This window comes from Cyprinus carpio, chromosome A7 (assembly GCF_018340385.1).
Source record: "Cyprinus carpio isolate SPL01 chromosome A7, ASM1834038v1, whole genome shotgun sequence".
Lineage (NCBI taxonomy): Eukaryota > Metazoa > Chordata > Actinopteri > Cypriniformes > Cyprinidae > Cyprinus > Cyprinus carpio.
Genome location: NC_056578.1, coordinates 41,146,921 through 41,170,725, shown reverse-complemented (window position 1 = coordinate 41,170,725; position 23,805 = coordinate 41,146,921). Strand labels below are relative to the sequence as shown.

The 23,805-nt window shown below is 36.4% G+C and overlaps 1 protein-coding gene across 1 annotated transcript; it reads left to right on the top strand.

Annotated features, from left to right (window-relative positions):
• Positions 1–1,638: 1,638 nt before the first annotated feature.
• On the top strand, positions 1,639–18,761 carry LOC109073510 (mucin-5AC-like). Its single transcript, XM_042761397.1, has 31 exons — positions 1,639–1,916; positions 2,008–2,122; positions 2,195–2,285; positions 2,541–2,641; positions 3,904–4,120; positions 4,206–4,334; positions 4,423–4,540; positions 4,717–4,855; positions 5,432–5,542; positions 5,661–5,730; positions 5,845–5,982; positions 6,248–6,412; positions 6,522–6,616; positions 6,692–6,818; positions 7,905–8,160; positions 9,326–9,378; positions 11,637–11,737; positions 11,839–11,990; positions 12,407–12,545; positions 12,799–12,915; positions 12,994–13,164; positions 13,308–13,546; positions 13,628–13,785; positions 13,884–14,012; positions 14,823–14,973; positions 15,056–15,099; positions 15,208–15,408; positions 15,794–15,839; positions 17,517–17,920; positions 18,229–18,538; positions 18,632–18,761. The coding sequence occupies exons 1-31, from the start codon at positions 1,639–1,641 to the stop codon at positions 18,759–18,761; spliced, it is 4,695 nt and encodes a 1,564-aa protein (XP_042617331.1).
• Positions 18,762–23,805: the final 5,044 nt, after the last annotated feature.

Here is a 23,805-nt window from a genome sequence, read left to right as displayed (position 1 = left end):
TAAATAGTAAGAAGGCATTGTGTTAGATAATCTCAGTTTGACATTGATCAATGATGTCAGCCTGACATTATTCACCAAGTGAGCACAATAAGTGTTATTCATTATATTATTATTCTATTCATTATTTAATTAATTTACATTTAGCATTTTAGTATAGGGACCAATTCTCACTATTAACTAGTTGCTTATTAGCATGTGTATTATCAACATATTGGCTGTTTATTAGTATTTATAACTGTATAAGTTTATTTGTATTTATAATAATCCTACCCAATACCTAAACTTAACAACAACCTTACTAACTATTAATAAGCAGCAAATTAGGAGTTTATTGAGTCAAAAGTCATAGTTAATGGTTTTTTAATAACGAGAATTGCACCTTAAAATAAAGTCTGACCCAAAATGCATATCACACATTGTCACTAGTAGGAATTTTTAAGAGATGTCTTGAGATTATATATATGAAAAAATTGGTGTAAACATAATTCATTCAGAATTGCAAATAATTGGTAAGTAACACATTAAATTTAATATGAAATTTTCAAGTAAAAGACTAGAATAGAATAGTTTTCTTGAAAAAAAAAATCTAATAACCTTTGTTTTCTTTACAACATTGAATATTTTTATGCTGTAATTTTTTTTTTTTTTTGTCATTTTAAAATGACAGTAAAAGACTAAAAACAGTACAGTAAAATCCTGGCAAGTTCCCTTATGAAAATACTGTCATAGATCTTATGGGACATTGGATGTAATTTTATAGAAAATACTGTTAAATTTACAGTTTTAGGAAGTGAAAAGGAACAAGTAAGATTTATAGTGAAAAAGTAAAAAATGACATTCCCAGAATTCCCTATGTGACGCTTTACATTTGATGCGTTTTCATAATTTCAATAATTGTTGTTTCTTCTTAGTTTTAGGGTTGTATGTTACATTTTACTGTTAAATTAAAGTTTATTGCACTATTTTAGAGTTAAGTGTGTTATAATGATTGTGTTTTATATGTGTGTTTATGACACAGCTTGTGGAAAAGACACATCTTCTGAAAAATAAACCATCACTTAACTTTCACTAATCATTTTATAATCTCTAACAGCATACATAAATACAGCAAGTATACTGTATACAGCAGGTTAAAATTTTTTAGTATATTGGGATATTAAAATTATTTCAACTAGGGTTAAAATTTATGTTTCTTTAACTAAAAATGTAAGTTGAATCTGTATATATATATATAATTTTAGAAAACATATAAGTGACCCTGGACCACAAATCCTCTTAAGTCCTAAGTCTCTGGGATATATTTGTAGCAATAGCCAACAATACATTGTATGGGTCAAAATGATCGATTTTTCTTTTATGCCAAAAATCATTAGGATATTAAGTAAAAAAACATGTTCCATGAAGATATTTTGTAAAATTCCTACAGTAAATATATCAAACCTTCATTTTAGATTAGTAATATGCATTGCTAAGAACTTCATTTGGATTTTTTCAATATTTAGATTTTTTTGCACCCTCAGATTCCAGATTTTCAAATAGTTGTATCTCGGCTAAATATTATCCTATCCTAACAAACCATACATCAGTGGAAAGCTTATTTATTCAGCTTTTAATTTCGGGTTAAAAATAATAACACTTATGACTGGTTCTGTCTCACCTATAGGTGCTCATAACAAACAAGTCTGTAGCACATGGGGTAACTACCACTTCAAGAAATTTGATGGAGATATTTTCCAGCTACCATCCACTTGTAATTATATCATGTGTGCAATGTGTGGAAGCAGCTACGAAGACTTCAACATTCAGTTGAGACGGCAAGTAATAAATGACCAACCGATTATCACTAACATCACAATGAAGTTGGACAGCGCTGTAGTGGAGCTCACCAAAAACTCTGTCACGGTGGACGGACGACAGTAAGTAAAAGTTATTTCTGGTGGTCAGAGTTATAGCAATTTTTTGAAAGTTTGTGATTAAATATATATATATACATATGTTTCCTGTTAGGATAAATCTGCCGTTTATCCACTCTGGTATTCTTATCTATAAGAGTTCCTCCTACGTCAAAGTCACTGCTAAACACGGACTGGTGGCCATGTGGAATGAGGATGACTCTTTCACTGTGAGTGTGATATCAATATGCAAAATATCTGATGTTTTTGCAAGAAAGTGTAGCTGTAATTGCTCCTTTTAGGTTGAACTGGACATGATGCACCTAAATAAGACCTGCGGCTTGTGTGGAGACTTCAGTGGCATCCAGTCACACAATGAGATCATCAAAGATGGTAAATAACACATGCAATAAATACATACTCCTTTTTTTAGTTACATATAATATAGACATCTGAGGTGTATTTTCAAAAAAGAAAAAAATATATATATATCATGAAATTGCTGAGTTAAATTACTGCAGAAAATGGGTGAAATGTGTAAAATAACCTGATATCTGTTGATCTCTCAGTGCCAATATGATTTTTATAAAACAACGAACCTGGAACATGTTTTATATGTATAATTATATAAAACTCATCTTTAATTAGATGCTGACAGATCTCCATATGACTATGGATACTTCGCAAAATCAGATTCAACAGAGAGTTGTATAGAACAGATGAGTTCAACAAAGCCATGCAAAGAAATGGTAGGTTCTCTATGGATCTTCATTATTTGGTATCCTATGCTATATTTATTTGATTTTTGAATCATTGTCTTTGTTTTTTTCTTCCCCAATGGCAGCCATATTAACCATATTATGTAAGAAAGTAATGAAATTTGGCACACTGGTTCTGTGACCCTAGCACCATCACCACCAGCTAAAAAAAAATCACTTTTATTTTGGTCATAATTTTTTATTAATTTGATCCAGAAGCAAAATTAAGATTTCTTTAATTTTATTCAAACTCTGGCTATTACACTGTCCAACATTCTTTTGGCTACTTTTCCTACAAATCTTGTCTATACCGGCTCAAATGATTTCCAGATCAAGCCAGAAAATTACTGAAGAGGATTTAGTTTTTTGCCTTGGTTCAGAACTTATGGAATTATAAAAATGCATAACAATAATGATCCAAAATGAGTACTGCATCTCACAATCTTAAAATCATTGTTTACTTGCTAATGTGAAGCAGTTCTTTGTTTCGCATGTTTACCTACAAGAAATGAAAGCAGTAATTTCTCATACTTGGCCGACCAACACATAAAGAGAGAGAGAGCCTCTCATTCTCTCTTACTTATCCTTCTCTTCCTCTAAAGTCAAATTTACATCTACTCTTACAATGGAATGTAATAAAATATGAAAATATAAGTACAATGTGATCATTTTACACACGACTCTAAAGCTTTATGATTTGTTTTTCTCCTCCAGTGGAAGTCAGGAGATGTTTACCTGATTTCTGGGTTGTGGCTTGTGCTCCAAAAAATAAATAAATACACTTAATGAAATCTTGCATGATTTTGCAGCTTGCATCTAATTTACTCCTAAGGCACTTCATGAGCCAGCAGCTGTTGTTTTACAAAAGTCTTGCAGTAAAAAAATTAGGTGACTAATTTTTAAGACTAGTCTAAGCATTTTATTCAATTGCTCACTGACTGTAACATTTTTCAGTTTTCATTTTAAATGAATGCTGATACCTGCTGGAATGGTATGCCTAGGCAATCAGTTAAAATCAACAGGTGAATTTGTGTATAGATGGACATAAAATATGACTTTTTGCATAGATAGATCACACAATATGAAAGCATGAACTGGTGCTGCAAATGTGCAGTGGCTTATTTATTTTGTTTTATTTTTTGACCTCCTTCATTAATCTCTATGAAATTGAGCACCATTTTTTCTGATTCCCTGTCTGCCTGAGTCCATTATGTTCATTATGTATTACCATCATGTCTTCTGGCTTTTTCTAGACACCAGTATGCGAGCAGCTGCTTTCAGGCCCATCTTTCAGCAGTTGTAAGGACCTTGTACCTCTTGACTCCTTCATCAAAGCCTGTGAATTGGACATGTGCTTCTGCACAAACAGGACCAGATCCTTTTGTGTTTGCAGAACCATCTCAGAATACTTTCGCCAGTGCATCCAGGCGGGTGGAAAGCCTGATCCGTGGATGAAGGAGCAGTTCTGTGGTGAGCTAAAACTTTTCAGAAGCCTGTTCCAAATCTGTTTGAAGTTTAAATCCAAATGGCTTTAACATCATTTATCTATTTTTAGATAAATCGTGTCCTTACCACAATATGGTGTATCAAGAATGTGGAAACCCTTGTATCAACACCTGTTCATACCCTGACAGAAGTCATATTTGTGAGGACCAATGCATCGATGGGTGTTTCTGTCCTGAAGGTATAATCTGATTTTAAATGTACAGTTATAGTTTTTTTTCTTCATGCAAATGGCATTGTTCAAATGGCTATGAAATACTGTGATATAGGATACCTGTTTGATGACCTCACTAATAGAGGTTGTATTGCCAAGAATCAGTGTCCCTGCATCCACAATGGAAACATATATGAACCTGGACAGACCTACAGAAGTAACTGTAAAGAATGGTGATTATATATTTATTTTTTGTATATGTTGGATTATTTTTTCAACATAATTTGTACCTCTTCATTACCTTCTGATTGTTTGCCTCTGAAATTATACTGTTTCGTGTTATTGTTAAAGTTTTTTTTTTTCGAACAAAGAAACTTAACACTGTATTTAATCTTCATTCACCATGAAGCACTTGTGTCGATAATCTATGGAGCTGTGAAGACAGAGATTGCCCAGGGACTTGCTCTGTCGAAGGTGGTTCCCATTTTACCACTTACGATGGGAGGACATACAGTTTTCATGGAGACTGTACTTACGTTCTTTCTAAGGTCAGTCTTTTCTGACAGTATAACATGTACTTCAGTCCATAGTCTACTATCCAGATTAATTTGTCAACTCTCACTTATAGATCCAAAGCATACTAAAGATGCAGTGCAATGAAGTATTTACTTGTAATGGCTTACTAATAATCTTGCCCTCCACCAAGTTTGTGTCCACTCAACATTCATATCCAGAACATTAAATATCATGTCTGACTCTGAAAACCCCTAGTTGTATGGCAAGAGCTGCATAAAAACTGTATAAAATGTCTACTTTTGTGCTGATGTTAACCTGTAATTTTTGATAATCACATATGTTTGCATCAGATAAATATATGTCTTGGCAACTAGTTTCACAGTACACTACAATGTATTTACTGTAGTTATTTTAAGCACATACAACTGACACAGTGTGTCAGTGCTGCAAAGCTTGTGATGCTTTAAATTAGTATTTTGTTATTATTAATTTGACCTTAGAAATTCCCATGAAATCAAACCAACTATATTATGTGTGCATGTTGCACTGATAAATGTTTCTAAAAGAATGTCACATCATCATGTGCTAGTGTCACATCTGTATTTCAGCAGACCAGTGACAATGAGTTTACAGTTTTGGGGGATCTGATAAAATGCGGTTTCACTGACACTGAAACATGTCTGAAGGCAGTAACTATTCTTTTCTCAAAGAGGAACACAGTAAGTTATTGGAAATTCAAAATCACTACAGTTAATTTATTTGCATTTTTTTAAATCATTCTCAGCGAATCTCTTTGCATTTGAATCTTTCCTTGCAAATGAATGTTGCGAATTTTAGGTGTTCAGGATCCAGTCTGATGGAAAAGTGTTTGTTAATAAAATGCATTCACAGCTCCCTCTTTCCATAGGTAAGTTATCAATTCAGTGTCATTTTCTTGTGATATATAATTTTACAACACATTGTTCTTAAGAGAAATATTATAAAATAACTAAAAAGCACAAAATTAACTATTTTTCTGTAGCTGACGTGATGATTTTCAAACCCACCACATTTTTCATCATCGTCCAGACGTCTTTTGGGCTTGAGCTGGAGATCCAGCTCATATCAGTAATGCAGGTTTACATAAAAGTTGATGTGACTTACAAGCAGAAAACAAATGGTAAGGAAAATTGTATGTTAACAGTGTTATCTTACAATTCTTATATAGCTATAAAAGTAGCAGTGTTGTTCCCTCATTTGAATTATGATGGAATAAGTTAATGGTAATGTACAACCGCTACATATGGCCAGTACTTTTTCAATTGACTTTCTATGCATTCAAAAATTTTAAATAGATTCTAGTTTTCTGTTTTTTGATGAAGGTTAAATTACTTTTTGCAAAGTTTAAAAACAAATGGGCAAAATTTTGTCAATTTTTTTGCTAGGTTTGTGTGGGAACTTCAATAGTATTCAAGCAGATGACTTCATAACTGTTAGTGGATCTCCTGAAGCTACAGCAGTAGACTTTGCCAATGGCTGGAAAGCACGAGCCAACTGCCCTGATGTTAAAAACAACTTTGAGGATCCCTGCAGTTTCAGCTTAGATAATGGTATGTCTCGATTCACTATTTTGCACTGGCGATAGATGAGATAATGGCGATAATGAGATAATGGTGCTTGTGCTGTCATGAAATAGCTCTTTGCTCTTCTTTATTGTAGAGAGATATGCTAAGAAATGGTGCTCTCTGCTGTCAGACCCGGATGGGGTGTTTGCTCCATGCCACAAAGAGATCAGCCCTGATATCTATCAAATGGTGAGTTTAAGAGTCCTGCTGACAAACCTAAGCATAAGTTTCTTTTGAGATTGGGCCAACATTTTACCCCAACAGATCTGCATGTATGATGCCTGTAATTGTGAGAAAAGTGAAGACTGCATGTGTGCTGCTTTGTCTTCATACGTACACAACTGTGCTACAAAAGGGATTCATCTGCCTCGCTGGAGAAACACTGCATGCAGTAAGTGATTTATTCAAACCTTGAAAAAATTGAAAATTGAAAATTAGGCTGCATTTTACTTACCCCTGAGGCATCCTAGGTGTATATGAGGTTCTTCTTTCAGAAGAATCCAGTCGGAGTTATATCTTTCAAGCTCTATCATTGCAGTCAGCGGGTGTTGCATTGCTTCAGTCCAAAAGAAGTGAAATAAAAAGCACCTTTCCATAAAGCTTTCTCACACAGCTCCGGGGGGTGAGCAAAGGCCTCCTGTAGCGACTCGATGTGTTTTTGTAAGAAAAATATTCATATTCAAAACGTAATAATCACTTTAATCTAGCTTGCACCAACAGTTGTAAACAGAAGCAGTTCTGGGAGCATGATGTAGAGGTGAGTCTCGTGAAAACCAACATTTGTTTACAGGTTCAAAAGAAGCAGTTTCCTTACTTTAGTAAAGGCAACCCAGTCTCCTCTTGGCTTATATCGAAATCCTCCAAAATTCTTCTTAACAAATCCTCGTTTTGTACTTCTAATTAGTGACCATTGTTTTGTTTTGATCTCTCCACTGATTTACAAAATGAGCCAAATATAAATAAAACATACTAAAACATTACCAAAAACAAAATTACCCATAAACTGCTTCCATTTACACAGTGAGCGCAAGATAGATAAAAGTGATTATTATGTTTTGAATATGGATATTTTTCTTACAAAAATGCATTAATTCGCTACAGGAGGACTTTGTTCACCCCCGCAGCCATGTGATCCACAGTTTTTATTTTATGGTAGGGTGCTTTTTATTTCACGTCTTTTGGACTGAAGCAATGCAACAAGCGCTGACTGCAATGATAGAGCTTGAAAAATCAAAGACAATTTTTAATATAATTCCGACTGGATTCGTCTGAAAGAAGAAAGTCATATACACCTAGGATGCCTCAGGGGTGAGCAAAACGCAGCCTAATTTTCATTTTTGGGTTGACTAACCCTTTAAAAAGCATTAAACATAAGACAATTAAAGAGATGATTGTTGAGTGTACTGGACATGTACAGTAGATACCACATGCTTTGGTAGTTGTTCAAATTAAATAAAAAATGTTTTGTTGTTCACAGGCAAATTTTCAGCCAGTTGTCCCGAAAATATGGTTTATTCTTACAAAGTTCAAAACAACAGTCGTTCCTGCCGTTGCAACAGCGACCCAGACTTCACTTGTGGTGTCACATTTGAGCCTGTAGATGGGTGTATCTGTGCAGAGGGAACGTTCCTTGATGAAGAAGCAAAATGTGTCCCTTTATCTAGTTGTTCCTGCTACAGCAAAGACACAGTGATTCTCCCAGGAGAAGTTATCAACAGGGATGGCACCATGTGGTATGAGTCCCAATCTCTGTTAGTAGGGCTCTGACACTTATAACTTTAAAATAATGAGAGTCTAAAATGATCAAGGTGTGGTCAAATTAGCCAAAATTCAACTAAACGTTGTGGGTAAAAAAAGTTTGTTGTCTGTTGTCATACAGTGTAGCCAAGTATGAAGCACAGCGCACACAAAAGTGACTTTAAAACCAAGTAGCTTTCTGTTGGTCAACATGGTAAATTTCAGTTTGAATGAACAATATAATGGCGTTAATAGGAAGACTAATTTAAAAATGTAAGTAAACAATTCATATACGTAGACATATCCACTTTGTTACATCAAAACAAGACTTAAAATGGCATGAAAACATGATCTGTGGGAGTTTTTAGTCAGCTTTTAATCAGCTTAGTGAAATTAAAGTAAATCTCCATGTCAGTGACCGATGTTTATCGATATTTAGTTTTGATGACTGATGTTCCATAAAATTCTAAAATAGTTAAAAGTGAACTATTAAAAAGAATAGCTTAACATAGCCTAAGGTCACAAATAAAATGTATTGTTTAAATTGTTACTGCACTGAGTTATTATTTTTGGAATAAATGTAAAATGCATAAAAACACTAACTTGATGAGATCCATACTAAGCTTTAATAAATAACATTGTTAATGTAAAAATATAAAATGTATTTTTTTTTTCACTTTTCTCTTTCTGATAGTGTAATGTTCTTGAATCAAGATACTTTTACTAGAGATTCAAAAATGAAATTCAAAATTCAAAACTGAACTGAATACATATAGTCTTGTTTTGTTATGTCACTTCATTTTGATTAATTTCTCACAAAACGAGACTTCTTTTCTGATGTCATTTTGCTTCTCAAGTAAATGCATCTTGATTTAAGAAAATTTATGTAGACATTTGGAAAACAAGACAAGAACACTGAGGAAGAGCATCACTTTTTTGCTGTGAGATCAGAACAGTAAAAATGATTTGTTAATGGAGATCTATTGAAAGTTGTATTTTTAAACTATAAAGTGTTGCAAATGTTACATTTAGAGACCATACTAATGTACTGTGTTTCATTCAGTGTATTCCTTCATTTGTTTTATGTGGTCTTAAAAAGTCTTACATTTACCTACATAAAGACTGCAGATTTGATTTTTATTTTAACGATTTCCGTTTCAGCACTTGCAAGGATGGGAAACTCAGTTGTATTGGAAAGAGAATTATGCAACAATGTGAGTACTCCCACAAATTAGTGTACTTATTAAAAACATCTTGGGTTACACATGTAACCATACTGTAGTTCCCAGAGAGGGAACGAGATACTGCGTAATCTAGGGGACACTTTGGGGAATGCCATCAGCATGACTGGTGTCTGAAAGCATGTGTGAAAACACTTCCAAATTCCCTGGCCCGTGACTTCATTAACAGGGTGCCCTGGAGTATAAGAGGGCACCTGTATGCATGTCACCAACATCTTTGTCTGAAGGAGACGTTAAACAGGTAGGCCCTAGGCATGGCAAGGGGATGCAGTGTCTCGTTCCCTCTGGAGGACCATGGTTACATGCATAACCAGAGACGTTCCCCTGCAAGGGAACTCCACATTGCATCCCATAGGGGACACTTTGGGTAATGAAATACCCACTATGCCTTGCCTCAGTGCATGCTTGACCACCTGGTGAGAGAGCACCAAATAATGGCAAACTCAGGAGAGACATCAAAAAGAGGTGTCAGATGGATGGTCACAACACATCCTGTCAATCACCTCTCTGAGGTCTCCCCTCCTCTTCGTGCTTCCTCTATGCTCAACTCCGGCAAGGGGGAGGAGAACGAGTGGCAACACTAAGTTTCTTGTCCTGTCTCCGATCCTCAGATTGTTATGAAATTCTAAACCACTCAACAGATGTACCAAAAAGCCCAGAAGGTGAAAGCGGAGCATCAAGAAAAGGTTGTTCTCTTTCTTCCCAATGTCCACTAAGTTCAGCCACAGATGTCTCTCCATAGCCACCATTGCCGCCATCACTCACCCTATGGCGGCAGCAGACTGCTTAGTGCCACAGAGAGCTAAATCCATAGTGCGGCACAGCTAATTGACCACCTGAGGAAGCAAACCCTTACCTTCATCCAAATCCCTATGCAGGTCTGCCTGGTAGGTTTGTAACCCCGCCATAGTGTGCAAAGACCCCCAGCAAGACCTACTGCTGCATACGCCCTGCCATTTAGATGCAAGATGGTCTGAAGCAGCCTGGATGGCAGGAAAGAAGCCTTCAATGAGGATGACTCGCCCTATGAGAGATGGCTCTTGAGCATCTTTTTCACAGGGGGCATCCTCACATATCCATGCTCAATTAATCCCTCCACATTAGCATAATCCACCAGCTGGAATGGATGTAGACGAGCTGAATATGGATTTACCCATAATCTCTCAAGCTCGGCATGGAGATCCGGGAGAAAGGGAAGGCTCTTGAGGGAAGGATGATGGCCGGACAAATAACACTCATCCAGTCTGCTGCGAGCAGCTTTCTGCTTTTCTCGCTCCCAGACCAGATTGAGCATCTTTGCAGCGTGAGCCATTACTTCCAACATTTCCCCATATGCAGTGCTGGCAGATTGAAACAATTCATTACTCACACTCTCCTCGTCATCACCATTCACATCCATTTCCTCACTTTCATGACTGGATCATGCCAGCAATGTGCTATCCGAGAGAGAGAGATAATGTCTAGATCCTGCCGATCTCTTAAGCTTGCGTTCGAAGATCTAGAGAGTTCCAGTCCCTTATTGAGCTTCTCCACAAACTCAACCTGCGAACCCCACGACGCGAGTTTCCACCGTGCCTCGGCAGCAGTGGGACAGGAGTCGTGAGATGTAGATGCCTGTCCCACATCCCGTGAGAACAGGGAATGGAGCTTCCTCATTGTAAATTTATCACAATGAGTGCATTTAGTGCCCTCAAGCACTGAACATGTGTGCTCCTCGCCGAGACACATAAAGCAAAGGTCATGTGTGTCCTCAGGTTTCAGAAATCTAAGACACGGAGGCAAATATTTCCTAAAATGCTCGCTTGACTTCTTACTCTCTATAGTGCTGAACAAACAAACAGCTCCTGAAGACAAAAAAGCTGATGACATGCATTACTAGCACATTTCATAAATCTAATTTAGCATAAACCCTGATTGGAGCTGGCCCAAACGAACTGATACTGCGGTTTTTAGTAAAACCCAAAATAATAAAATTGTCATCATCTGCTCTCCCTCATTTTCTTTATACCTGTAAGATGTCCTTGTGAAACATAAAAGGAGTTACATAAAATGTCCAGTCAGCTTTTTTCCACACATTGGATGGTGATAGTAACCATTTAAAATAGTCCGTATGATTTCAGTGCTATATTCATGAACCATTTATGGCTTTATGTGAGGAATATTGCATCAAGTTCAATCAGTTCCTTTGCTTTTCTTGATATCACTAATAAATGTCTTGTCTATGCCATCAGCTTGTCCCCAACCTATGGTGTTCTTTGACTGCACTAGTGCTGCTCCTGAATCTACAGGATCAGAGTGCCAAAAGAGCTGCAGCACTTTAGATATGGCTTGTGTGAGTGTTTAAAGTTAGTTTCTAAACACTATCCTAAAGCAAATAGTAAAAGTTGCACAAGATATATTATCATTTTAATATAATGTAACTTTCCAAAACAGATTAGCACTGAGTGCATCTCGGGCTGTATGTGTCCACCTGGACTGGTATCAGATGGTATGGGTGGCTGCATCAAAGAAGATCTTTGTCCTTGCATTCACAATGGCATTGTACATCAACCTGGAGATACAATCAAAGTGGATTGCAATAGCTGGTAAAATCTCATTTAAACAATTATTCTATTTTTGCTAGCACAGAGGAATTGTCAGTTGTTGTTGTTTTTTTTTTTGTTTTTTTTTTCTGAACCATTTTTTGCTCTAACACGTCTCAAATGATGTATTGTGTTTGATAGCATCCTGTGGTATGAAATAGCATTTTAAACCTATTATATATTTTCTAAATGCTCTTTTCTCAAGAGGTTTATTTTTGTTTCAAGCTTGTCTACTTTCTATTTGTATGATCTGTTCATGCCCACCTGAGGGTTAAGTTTAGAGGTGGACCTTCATAGGAACATTTTACTTACAAATCATTAGTTTAAGATCAGAAATGATAAGTCGGGGAGCACAAATTCATACAAAACCTATTTGTATAACACATAGAGTATGAATATTTACATCTGTGTGTATGCAGTACTTGTAAGGATAGGAAATGGGAATGTACCACAAACCCGTGCCATGGAACCTGCTTAGTCCATGGAGATGGCCATTACGTTACATTTGATGGAAAGAGATACACTTTTGATGGAGAATGTGAATACACATTAATCACAGTAAGTACAGAATAAATTATACAATACACTTTGATTTAATTTGCTTATATAATAATAATAATTATAATAATAATAATAATAACCTAGCTGTAACTGAATTTTGGGTGCTGCTATAGAGATTAAATGACACACCGCAGGCTAAGTCTAGGGACTTTTCAGAACTTCTCAATACTATCAATAAAAATATCAGTAAGACAAAAGATAAGAAAAGATTAAATATAAATACAAAGACAAATCTGTGTGATTTATACAGGATTATTGCGGACATGCCAATGCCAGTGGTACTTTGCGAGTTCTCACTGAAAACATACCATGTGGATCTACTGGCACCACTTGCTCTAAGACTGTCAGACTCTTCCTTGGGGTGAGAGTGCTTGGATTGCTAAACAGGTGTATATATATCACAGGTGCCTGATAAATAACTGTGTTTTCTTCTTTTAGAACGGAGCTCAAATTGACAGATGGAGGTTATCAGATTCTTCACAGAGATGAGGGAGTGGACATTCCTTACCAAATTTTGATAAGAGGAATTTACATGGTCATTGAGGCAAATAATGGACTAATTGTCATGTGGGACCAGAGGGCAAATATGTTCATCAAACTCAGTCCAAACTTTAAGGTGAGAAATAAATCTACAGTGTTGTATCACTGAATAACTGCCTCAGAGACTACAGTTTATTGTTTAGACTGAGTTGTCTTGAAAGGCTTGTTTGGATCTTTTTGTTTGATATGTTAGTTAACTTGCATCTTGTTCTGTCACAGGGTGCTGTTTGTGGTCTTTGCGGGAACTTTGATGGGAATGCAAACAATGACTTTATGTTGAGAAGTCACGAGGTTGTAATTAAACCCTTGGACTTTGGAAACGATTGGAAAGAGTCTAATAGCTGTCCTGTTACTACGGAAATTAGAAATCCCTGCTCAAATAATCCTTACAGGCAATCATGGGCTCAGAAAGAATGTAGTATCATTAAGAGTGGAGTTTTTACAACATGCCATTATCAAGTAAGTTAACATGCAGCATGGTGAGCTTGTACAATACCCCGTTGTTCGTGTATGTATAATCGAATTGCATTTTTCTAATTGGTGGATCCCAATCATTTTTATGATGCTTGTGTGAGAGACTCATGTGCTTGTGATAGCGGTGGGGATCATGACTGTTTATGCACTGCTATAGCAGCCTATGCACAAGCCTGTAATGAGGCTGGAGCCTGTGTTGCCTGGAGAACACCTAAAATATGCCGTGAGACACTGCTAATTTTCTTAGTTTAATTTGAATCACTGAAAGAGACCATCAGAGAAAAAAAGACATTAAACAAAACCTTTTTTTCTCTCTTACAGCGTTGTTCTGTGATTATTACAATGCTCCTGGAAACTGTGATTGGCAGTACAAACCTTGCGGAGCTCCTTGTCTGCAGACCTGCAGAAATCCAACTGGGCAGTGCTCAAGTCAGATACTAGCACTTGAAGGTAAAACAAACAAACAAACAAACAAACAAACAAAAAACTGGCTTTTTATCTCATGAGTGCAATGACAACAGAACATTATGAGTAAATCTGCCAAATTTGATCATTTTATGTTTCTGGATGGTGCTATAATTAAAGAAAAATGTAAAAATTTTGCCCTGTGTGTTGATATTTATCTCCAATATACCTTTATGGAAAATTTATGGAAATCGATAATTGATGCCTTTGACTGCATTTATGGATTATAATTATTGGCAGAGTTAAATTATAGTCTTTTTTTGGCTAAAGAACCTTAAAGAGATAGTTCAACCAAAAATAAACATTTTGTCATTAATTACTTACCCTCATGTCGTTCCAATCCTGTAAGACCTTCGTTTATTTATCTTCGGAACACAAATTAAGATAATTTGATGCATTCTGAGAGCTCTCTGACCCTCCTATAGACAGCAAGAGTCCTTACGCTGTTTGTGATCAGTGGATACTCTCCAAAATGGCGCTAGGGTGACACGGATGAGATGAATTGTTGAATACTCCTTGCTACGTTTCTGGACATTGATCATGTAAGGACCCTTGCTATCTATGAGAGGGACAGAGAGCTCTTAGAATGCATCAAAAATATCTTAATTTGTGTTCCAAAGATGAACGGAGGTGTTACGGATTTGGAACGACATGAGGGTGAGTAAATAATGACGGAATTTTCATTTTTGGGTGAGATAACCATTTAAGATATTTCGACCCTTGAGATGCAATCTATGTCACAATGTATGTCACATAGTTAATTCTGTATTTTGTATTTTATTTTCATTTTATAAGGTTGTTACCCCACATGTCCCCCTGGGCATCCTTACTTTGATGAGGATACAATGAAATGTGTTAAAAAGGAGCAGTGTGGCTGTTATGACAAAGAGGGGAAACATTACGGCAATCAGGAGATAGTTCCTTCAATAGAAAATTGCCAGATATGGTATGCTATCATTTCATGTAAACAAATACAGTCTACAGTCATAAAATGTAGTTTTCATTTTAAAACTGTTTTTTTTTTAAAGCTATTGCAAGTCCATGGAGATCAACTGCAAATACAATGCAACTGGTAAGAAAAATGTTTACATATTCCTTCATCTATACTTTATCAGAACTTCATCTTTCCTTCATTGGCACTTAATTAATTAAGTAAATGTCTTTATTTCTAAATTTGCAGCTTGCACCTGCACATTCAAAGGGAATAAATATATGCATGGAGACACAATATATAATACTACAGATGGGCTTGGCAGCTGCATGACAGCTGTCTGTGAGGAACATGGAATAATTAAAAAGACTTCATACCCTTGTCAAACATCACATTCAACAACAACCTATACTTCACCAACTATCTTTGACTTTTCCCGTAAAATAGCAGGTAATAGTTTTACTACTATCTTCTCATGTACAAGTTTTTAGTTTAGGGAAGTTTTTAGTTTTTTAGTTTGGGGAAGTCAGTGTGTGTTCACTGCTGTGTGTGTGCGCTTTGGATGGGTTAAATGCAGAGCATGAATTCTGAGTATGGGTCACCATACTTGGCTATATGTCACTTCACTCACTTTCACTTTATGTTTATATACTGTATATATTTCTTTTTTCTCTGAGATGAAACAAGTATTTAATGTGTTGATACTTTTGAAGCCAATCATATGCTTTGAATGAAATGATGATTTAATGGGGAATTAAAAGGGTCATATTGAAAAAAGTTATTTAAAAGAGGATATACAAATTATAGAACAATTTTGTCACTGGAACCATTTTAGTTTTAGGATTGTATAGAACCTGTAACTTCCTGGTTTCTGAAAAAAAGTTTGTGATGTTTAACTCACAATAATAACAATATATAACAGATATCTTATATAGAAAAAAATAAAAGATCAGATTTTTTCTATATATTCCCATAAATCGTTGACTTGGAATTATAAGTTCTATCTGAAATTTTTGTCTAAAGTGAGTTATTCACATATTCTTATTCTGTGACAACTTATTTACATTATGAGATGTTTTTTAATTTGTGTACATTTTAGTACTTTTTATTTAGAAAACCAAAAGGTTCTGTCTACAAAGTCGCACTGTAACTTGGTTTTATAAGGTTCTATCTGTGAACCAATCAGCACTCCGAATGCACACAAGAGAACCAATCAGGATCAGCTTTCTTAGTCATGTCGCCAGACTGCTCTGTAACAGCAGGAAAGATTAATCGTGAAATATTTTATTTGTAAAAAATAAATAGTCAGTGAAACATTTTTCAATGTTTTTTATCCCTTAAATGCATACCTTGGGACTTTAGCGACCCGGGATGTCAATGACAACCCTCCCCCTCATTCATTTCTTAAAGTCAGACATCAGCCTTCTTAATATTCCTCAATCTATTCATTATACACAGTATAACAACAACAACATATATATATATATATATATATATATATATTTGTTTTCAGCCATAGCTGGGGTTTGTTCGAAATAGCACAAATAGATAATAATAGATAGATCAAAGATACAAATTAAACAATGTTTACATTTTTTCAAGGTGTTTAAGTACAGAAACAGAATAATCAAATGTAAAATATCATTGCACCATTAATGTATAAATTAATGAATGGCGAAACATTCATGCATTTAAGGGTTAAACTTTGTGAATCAACTTTGCTAAAGTATTGTCTGTTTTCTTGCAGTTTAAAGTCTTAAAAAGTCTCACATTAAGCCTTATGGTCAAATAGTCAACTATTTAATTGACAGGGTCTTAATTTCAACACTAAATGTTAGCATGTTATCTCAGCCATACTGACCTCTAGAGAGAAAGTATTTTACATGTCCCACTTTCTGAGGAATAAAGCCCTGGTCAGATGTATTACAGGAGCTGCTTAAACTGTTCCTGCAATAATGTGTTTAATTACCCACCGTATTCCTACCTAACATTAATATCTGCACTAGACAAAATATTTAGCACTGCCTTTTATGCTTAACTTGAACAGGAAAAAAAATTATTAGTCCTGAAATATGAAATTAATGTCATGGAAATTATTAAATTTACCTTTCTCATACATGTCGCAACATTGTTACAACAGTAATTTTATGTTTTAAAACAAATTATAAGTAAACTGTCTGTATTTCTTGAAAATTGTTGCTTCAGTTAATGTTTTGCAAGACAGAACCTTATAATTCCAAGTGGAAAATGACTTTTTAGAATTAGAAGGTTCTTTCTGCATTTGACCTATTCCAAAAATCTCCATTTACATATCTGAGAGGATTTTGATTTTGTACATTTAGAATACATTCAGGGTCTCTGTCATTTTCATGCACAAAAGAGACTTGTTCCAATCATATAATTTTTTGCTATATGCTTTGAAACTCAATATCACAAAACTGCTCAGAATGCAGATAGAGCCTTATAATTCCATTTCACACATATTAAATTGTTGTCTATAATTGGGTGGTGCAACTTGTTGCCGCAAATGGCTCAATAATTGTTAATGTACTGTAAAGTGTCATTATTTTATTATGTTTGTTTAATCAAATGTCTATGTTTTATGAAAAATGTATTCACAATAAGAATTACAATTTTTTATATTTTATTGCAGAGACAACTTTGTCAGGAATGACAGCCAAATACACTACAGAAACTTTGCCAACAAAGACGGTATCGTCATTCACTACATCCACCACTACTACAAGCATAACCACAACTCCAAATCCAACTAAAACATCCACTTCAACTCCTTCTCCAAGTTTATCAACTAGCATGCCTATACCACCAACTGTCCAAACCTCCTCCACTGTTTCAGGTAAATCAACATCTCTGTCAACAATAGCATTTACTACAACTGCCTCAGCATTTTCTCCAAAATCCACAACAATGAAAACAACCACCCTTACTCCTACCCCTGGATGTATTTGCAATTGGTCTGATTGGAATGACTCTGGGGGCCCAACAACAGGTCCTGATGGTGGTGCAGTAGTACCTATTAAAAGATTAATTGACACCTATCCTACCATATGCTCAGCACTAAAGGAAGTACAATGTCGTGCAAAACATTATCCTGGAGTTCCTCTTTCACAGCTTGGACAGGTTGTGAAATGTAATATGAAAGATGGACTAGTTTGCTTAAATAAACACCAAGGCCTTGCACAGCAGTGTTACGAATATGAAATTAGAGCATTCTGTTGTGATGAAAACTGTGGCAACATCACAACACAGTCGTTAAATACAGTAGCTACAACAGTGTCATCAACAAGCATGCACATACCACCAAGTACAACATCAATGGTCCAAAGTTCCTCCACTGTTACAAGTATATCCACAGACATATCAACAACAATTTCTACTGTTACACATTCACCAACTTTTCTAACCACAATGGCTACAACACCAATGAAGACATCAACAAGCCTAATTTCTTCCACAAACACAAGCATATCAGCAAAAACTTCCACATTTTTTTCTGCTACAACTTCAACAAGCAGATTTACACAAAAAGTTACACCACCAGTCCAGAGTTCCCCCACTGGTAAAAGTATATCCACAGCTCCATCATCAGTGACAACACCTTCACCATCATTTTCAAATGGCATGACTACACCACTGACTAAAACAACTTCAGTCCAAAATTCCTCCAGTATGACAGGCATAACTACAACTCCAACAACAAAAACATCTACAGCTCCATCAACAACATCTCCAACATCTACAACATTGAAAATAAGCACCCTTACTCCTACCCCTGGATGTAATTGTCATTGGTCAGATTGGAACAACTTTGAGAGCCCAACAGCAGGCCCTGATGGTGGTGAAATAGTACCTATTGAAAAAATAACTGACACCCATCCTACCTTATGCTCAGCACTAATGGAAGTACAGTGTCGTGCAAAACGTTACCCTGAAATTCCTCTTTCACAACTTGGACAGATTGTGAAATGCAGTACGAAAGATGGTCTAATTTGCTTGAACAAACACCAAGGCCTTGCACAGCAATGCTATGACTATGAGATTAGAACATTCTGTTGTGATGAAAACTGTAGAAACATCACAACACCTTTAGTAAGTACAGCTACTGCAATGGTGTCATCAACAAGCATGCACATACCACCAAGTACAACATCAGTGGTCCAAAGTTCCTCCACTGTTACAGGAATATCCACAGACACATCAACAACAATTTCTACTGGTACATCTTCACCAACTTTTTCAGTCAGCATACCTACAACACCAAATAAGGCATCAACTTTGATTTCCTCCACAAGTACAAGCATAGCAGCAAATAAAGCAACAACTTCCAAAATTTATTCTGCCACAACTCCAAATTATTCAACAAGAAGATTTACACAAGAAGTTACCACACCAACAGTCCAGAGTTACATCACCGATAAAAGCATACCCACAACTCCATCAACAATGAAAACAACATCACCAGTGTTTTCAACTGGCATGACTACAACACTGACTAAAACAACTTCTGTCCAAACTTCTTCCAGCATGACAAACATATCTACAACATCAAAAACATCTACATCTCCATCAATGACTTCTCTAACTTCCACAACATTGAGAACCACCACACTTACTCCTACCCCAGGATGTAATTGTCATTGGTCAGACTGGAATGACTTTGGGGGCCCAACAAAAGGTCCTGAGGGTGGAGAAATAGTACCTATTAAAAGAATAACTGAAATCTATCACACAATTTGCTCAGTTCCAAAGGAAGTAGAATGTCGTGCAAAACATTATCCTGGAGTTCCTCTTTCACAGCTTGGACAGGTTGTGAAATGCAATGTGAAAGATGGACTAATTTGCTTAAATAAACACCAAGGCCTTGCACAGCAGTGTTACGAATATGAAATTAGAGCATTCTGCTGTGATGAAAACTGCGGCAACATCACAACACAGTCGTTAAATACAGTAGCTACAACAGTGTCATCAACAAGCATGCACATACCACCAAGTACAACATCAATGGTCCAAAGTTCCTCCACCGTTACAAGTATATCCACAGTGATATCAACAACAATTTCTACTGGTACACATTCACCAATTTTTCTAACCACAATGCCTACAACACCAATGAAGACATCAACTAGCCTAATTTCTTCCACAAAAAAAAGCATATCAGCAAAAACTTCTACAATTTTTTCTGCTATACCTTCACTTTCTTCAACAAGCAGATTTACACAAAAAGTTACACCACCAGTCCAGAGTTCCCCCACTGGTAAAAGTATATCCACAGCTCCATCATCAGTGACAACACCTTCACCATCATTTTCAAATGGCATGACTACACCACTGACTAAAACAACTTCAGTCCAAAATTCCTCCAGTATGACAGGCATAACTACAACTCCAACAACAAAAACATCTACAGCTCCATCAACAACGTCACCAACATCCACAACATTGAAAACAAGCACCCTTACTCCTACCCCTGGATGTAATTGTCATTGGTCAGATTGGAACGACTTTGGGAGCCCAACAGCAGGCCCTGATGGTGGTGAAATAGTACCTATTGAAAAAATAACTGACACCCATCCTACCTTATGCTCAGCACTTATGGAAGTACAGTGTCGTGCAAGACGTTACCCTGAAGTTCCTCTTTCACAACTTGGACAGATTGTGAAATGCAGTACGAAAGATGGTCTAATTTGCTTGAACAAACACCAAGGCCTTGCACAGCAATGCTACGACTATGAGATTAGAACATTCTGTTGTGATGAAATCTGTAGAAACATCACAGAACCTTTACTAAGTACAGCTACTACAACAGTGCCATCAACAAAAATGTACATACCACCAAGTACAACATCAGTGGTCCAAAGTTCCTCCACTGTTACAGGAATATCCACAGACAAATCAACAATAATTTCTACTGGTACATCTTCACCAACTTTTTCAATCAACATACCTACAACGCCAATTATGGCATCAACAAGCCTGATTTCCTCCACAAGTATAAGCCTATCAGCTACTACAGCAACATCTTCCACAATTTATTCTGCCACAACTTCAAATTATTCAACAAGAAGATTTACACAAGAAGTTACCAAACCAACAGTCCAGAGTTACACCACAGATAAAAGCATACCCACAACTCCATCAACAATGAAAACAACATCACTAGTGTTTTCAACTGGCATGACTACAACACTGACTAAAACAACTTCAGTCCAAACTTCCTCCAGTATGACAAACATATCTACAACTCCAACAACAAAAGCATCTACAAATCCATCAATGACTTCTATAAATTCCACAACATTGAGAACCACCACACTTACTCCTACCCCTGGATGTAATTGTCATTGGTCAGACTGGAACGACTTTGGTGGACCAACAAAAGGTCCTGAGGGTGGAAAAATAGTACCTATTAAAAGAATAACTGAAATCTATCACACAATTTGCTCAGTGCCAAAGGAAGTAGAATGTCGTGCAAAATATTATCCTGGAGTTCCTCTTTCACAGCTGGGCCAGGTTGTGAAATGTAATGTGAAAGATGGACTAGTTTGCTTAAATAAATACCAAGGCCTTGCACAGCAATGCTATGATTATGAGATCAGAGTATTTTGTTGTAATGAAAACTGTGGCAACGTTACAACACAGTCCTCAGCTACAAGTGTTGCAACAATGTCATCAGCAAGTGTGCATACACCACCAAGTACAACATCAATCGTCCAAAGTTCTTCCACTGTTGCAAATATATTCACAGATCTATCAACAATTTCTACTGTTACACCTTCACCAACTTTTTCTGCCACCATACCTACACCAAGTGAGAGTATAACAACAACAAAAGCAACAACTTCAACAAAGTTTTCTGCTACACCTTCAATGTTTTTAACAAGCAGGTTTATAAATGTTACAAGACCAGCAGTCCAGAGTTCCCCTACTGGTAAAAGCAGACCCACAACTTTGACAACAATCTCTACTGCTACACCTTCATTATCATTTTCATATGGAATGACTACACCACAGAAAAAAACAGCTGCAATCCAGAATTCAGCCAATACTACAAGTATGACAACAAAATCTTTGACTACAACAGCTACAAGGCTGCCATCAACAAGCATGCATATACCACTTACTACAACATCAAAAATTAATAGTTCCTCTATCATTACAAGACTAACTACAGGTCCATCAGCAACAATTTATACAGGTAAAGATTTGCCAACTATTTCAACCAGCATGCCTACAGCATCAACTACCGCATCAACAAGCATTACTTCCTCCACAAGTAAAAGCTTATCAACAACTACAACAACAGCTTCAACAAAGATGATAGCTACACCTTCCGTTTTATCAACAAGTGCCTTTTCACAAAAAATTACAACACTAACAGACCAGAGTTCCCCAACTGGTAAAAGCATCCCTACAACTCCTACAACATTGTCTTCAGGTACACCTTCACCAACATTTTCAACTGGCATTACTGCACCACTGACTAAGACATCAACAGCCCAAAATTCCTCCATTGTTACAACTTCAGTTTCTCCAACAAGTGCCGTTTTACAAAAAATTACAACATTAACAGTCCAGAGTTCCCCGACTAGTAAAAGCATACCTACAACTGCAACAAAACTTTCTACAGGTACACCTTCACCAACATTTTCAACTGGCATTACTGCACCACTCTAAAACACCACAATCCAAAATTCCTCCAACAAGCATATATATAACTCCAACACCAAAAACATCTTCTACAACTCCATCTAAAACTTCTCTAACATCCACAACATTGAGAACAAGCACATTTACTCCTATCCCTGGATGTAATTGTCATTGGTCAGACTGGTACAACTTTGGTGGACCAACAAAAGGTCCTGAGGGTGGAGAAATTGTACCTATTGAAAGAATAACTGACATCTATCACACCATTTGCTCAGTGCCAAAGGAAGTAGAATGTCGTGCAAAACATTATCCTGGAATTCCTCTTCCACAGCTGGGCCAGGTTGTGAAATGTAATATGAAAGATGGACTAGTTTGCTTAAATAAACACCAAGGCCTTGCACAGCAATGCTATGATTATGAGATTAGAATATTCTGTTGTGATGAAAACTGTGGCAATGTCACAACACAGTCCTCAACTACAGCTGTTACAACAATGTCATCAGCAAGTGTGCATACACCACCAAGTACAACATCAATCGTCCAAAGTTCTTCCACTGTTATAAATATATTCACAGTTCTATCAACAATTTCTACTGTTACACCTTCACCAACTTTTTCTGCCACCAAACCTACACCAAGTGAGAGAATAACAACAACAAAAGCAACAACTTCAACAAAGTTTTCTGCTACACCTTCAATGTTTTTCAACAAGCAGGTTTACACATGTTACAAGACCAGCAGTCCAGAGTTCCCCTACTGGTAAAAGCACACCCACAACTTTGACAACAATCTCTACTGCTACACCTTCACTAACATTTTCACATGGAATGAATACACCACAGAAAAAAACACAACTACAATCCAGAATTATTCCAATACTACAAATATGCCAACACAATCTTTGACTACAACAGCTACAACGATGCCATCAACAAGCGTGCATATACCACTAACTACAGCATCAAAAATAAATAGTTCCTCTATCATTACAAGCCTAACTACAGGTCCATCAGCAACAATTTCTACTGGTACGGCTTTGCCCACTATTTCAACCAGCATGCCTACAGCATCAACTACCTCATCAACAAGCATTACTTCCTCCACAAGGTAAAAGCTTATCAACAACTACAACAACAGCTTCAACAAAGAGGAATTCTATAACCTTCCAGTTTCTCCAAC

What these genes read in the sequence shown, in the direction of transcription:
- LOC109073510 (XM_042761397.1), top strand. Translation starts at nt 1,639, where the DNA reads ATGACTGGTTCTGTCTCACCTATAGGTGCTCATAACAAACAAGTCTGT. An exon ending in CAGTTTCAGCTTAGATAATG is followed by an intron (nt 6,413 to 6,521) that starts GTATGTCTCGAT and finishes TCTTTATTGTAG; the next exon opens with AGAGATATGCTAAGAAATGG. An exon ending in AAAGTGGATTGCAATAGCTG is followed by an intron (nt 11,991 to 12,406) that starts GTAAAATCTCAT and finishes GTGTGTATGCAG; the next exon opens with TACTTGTAAGGATAGGAAAT.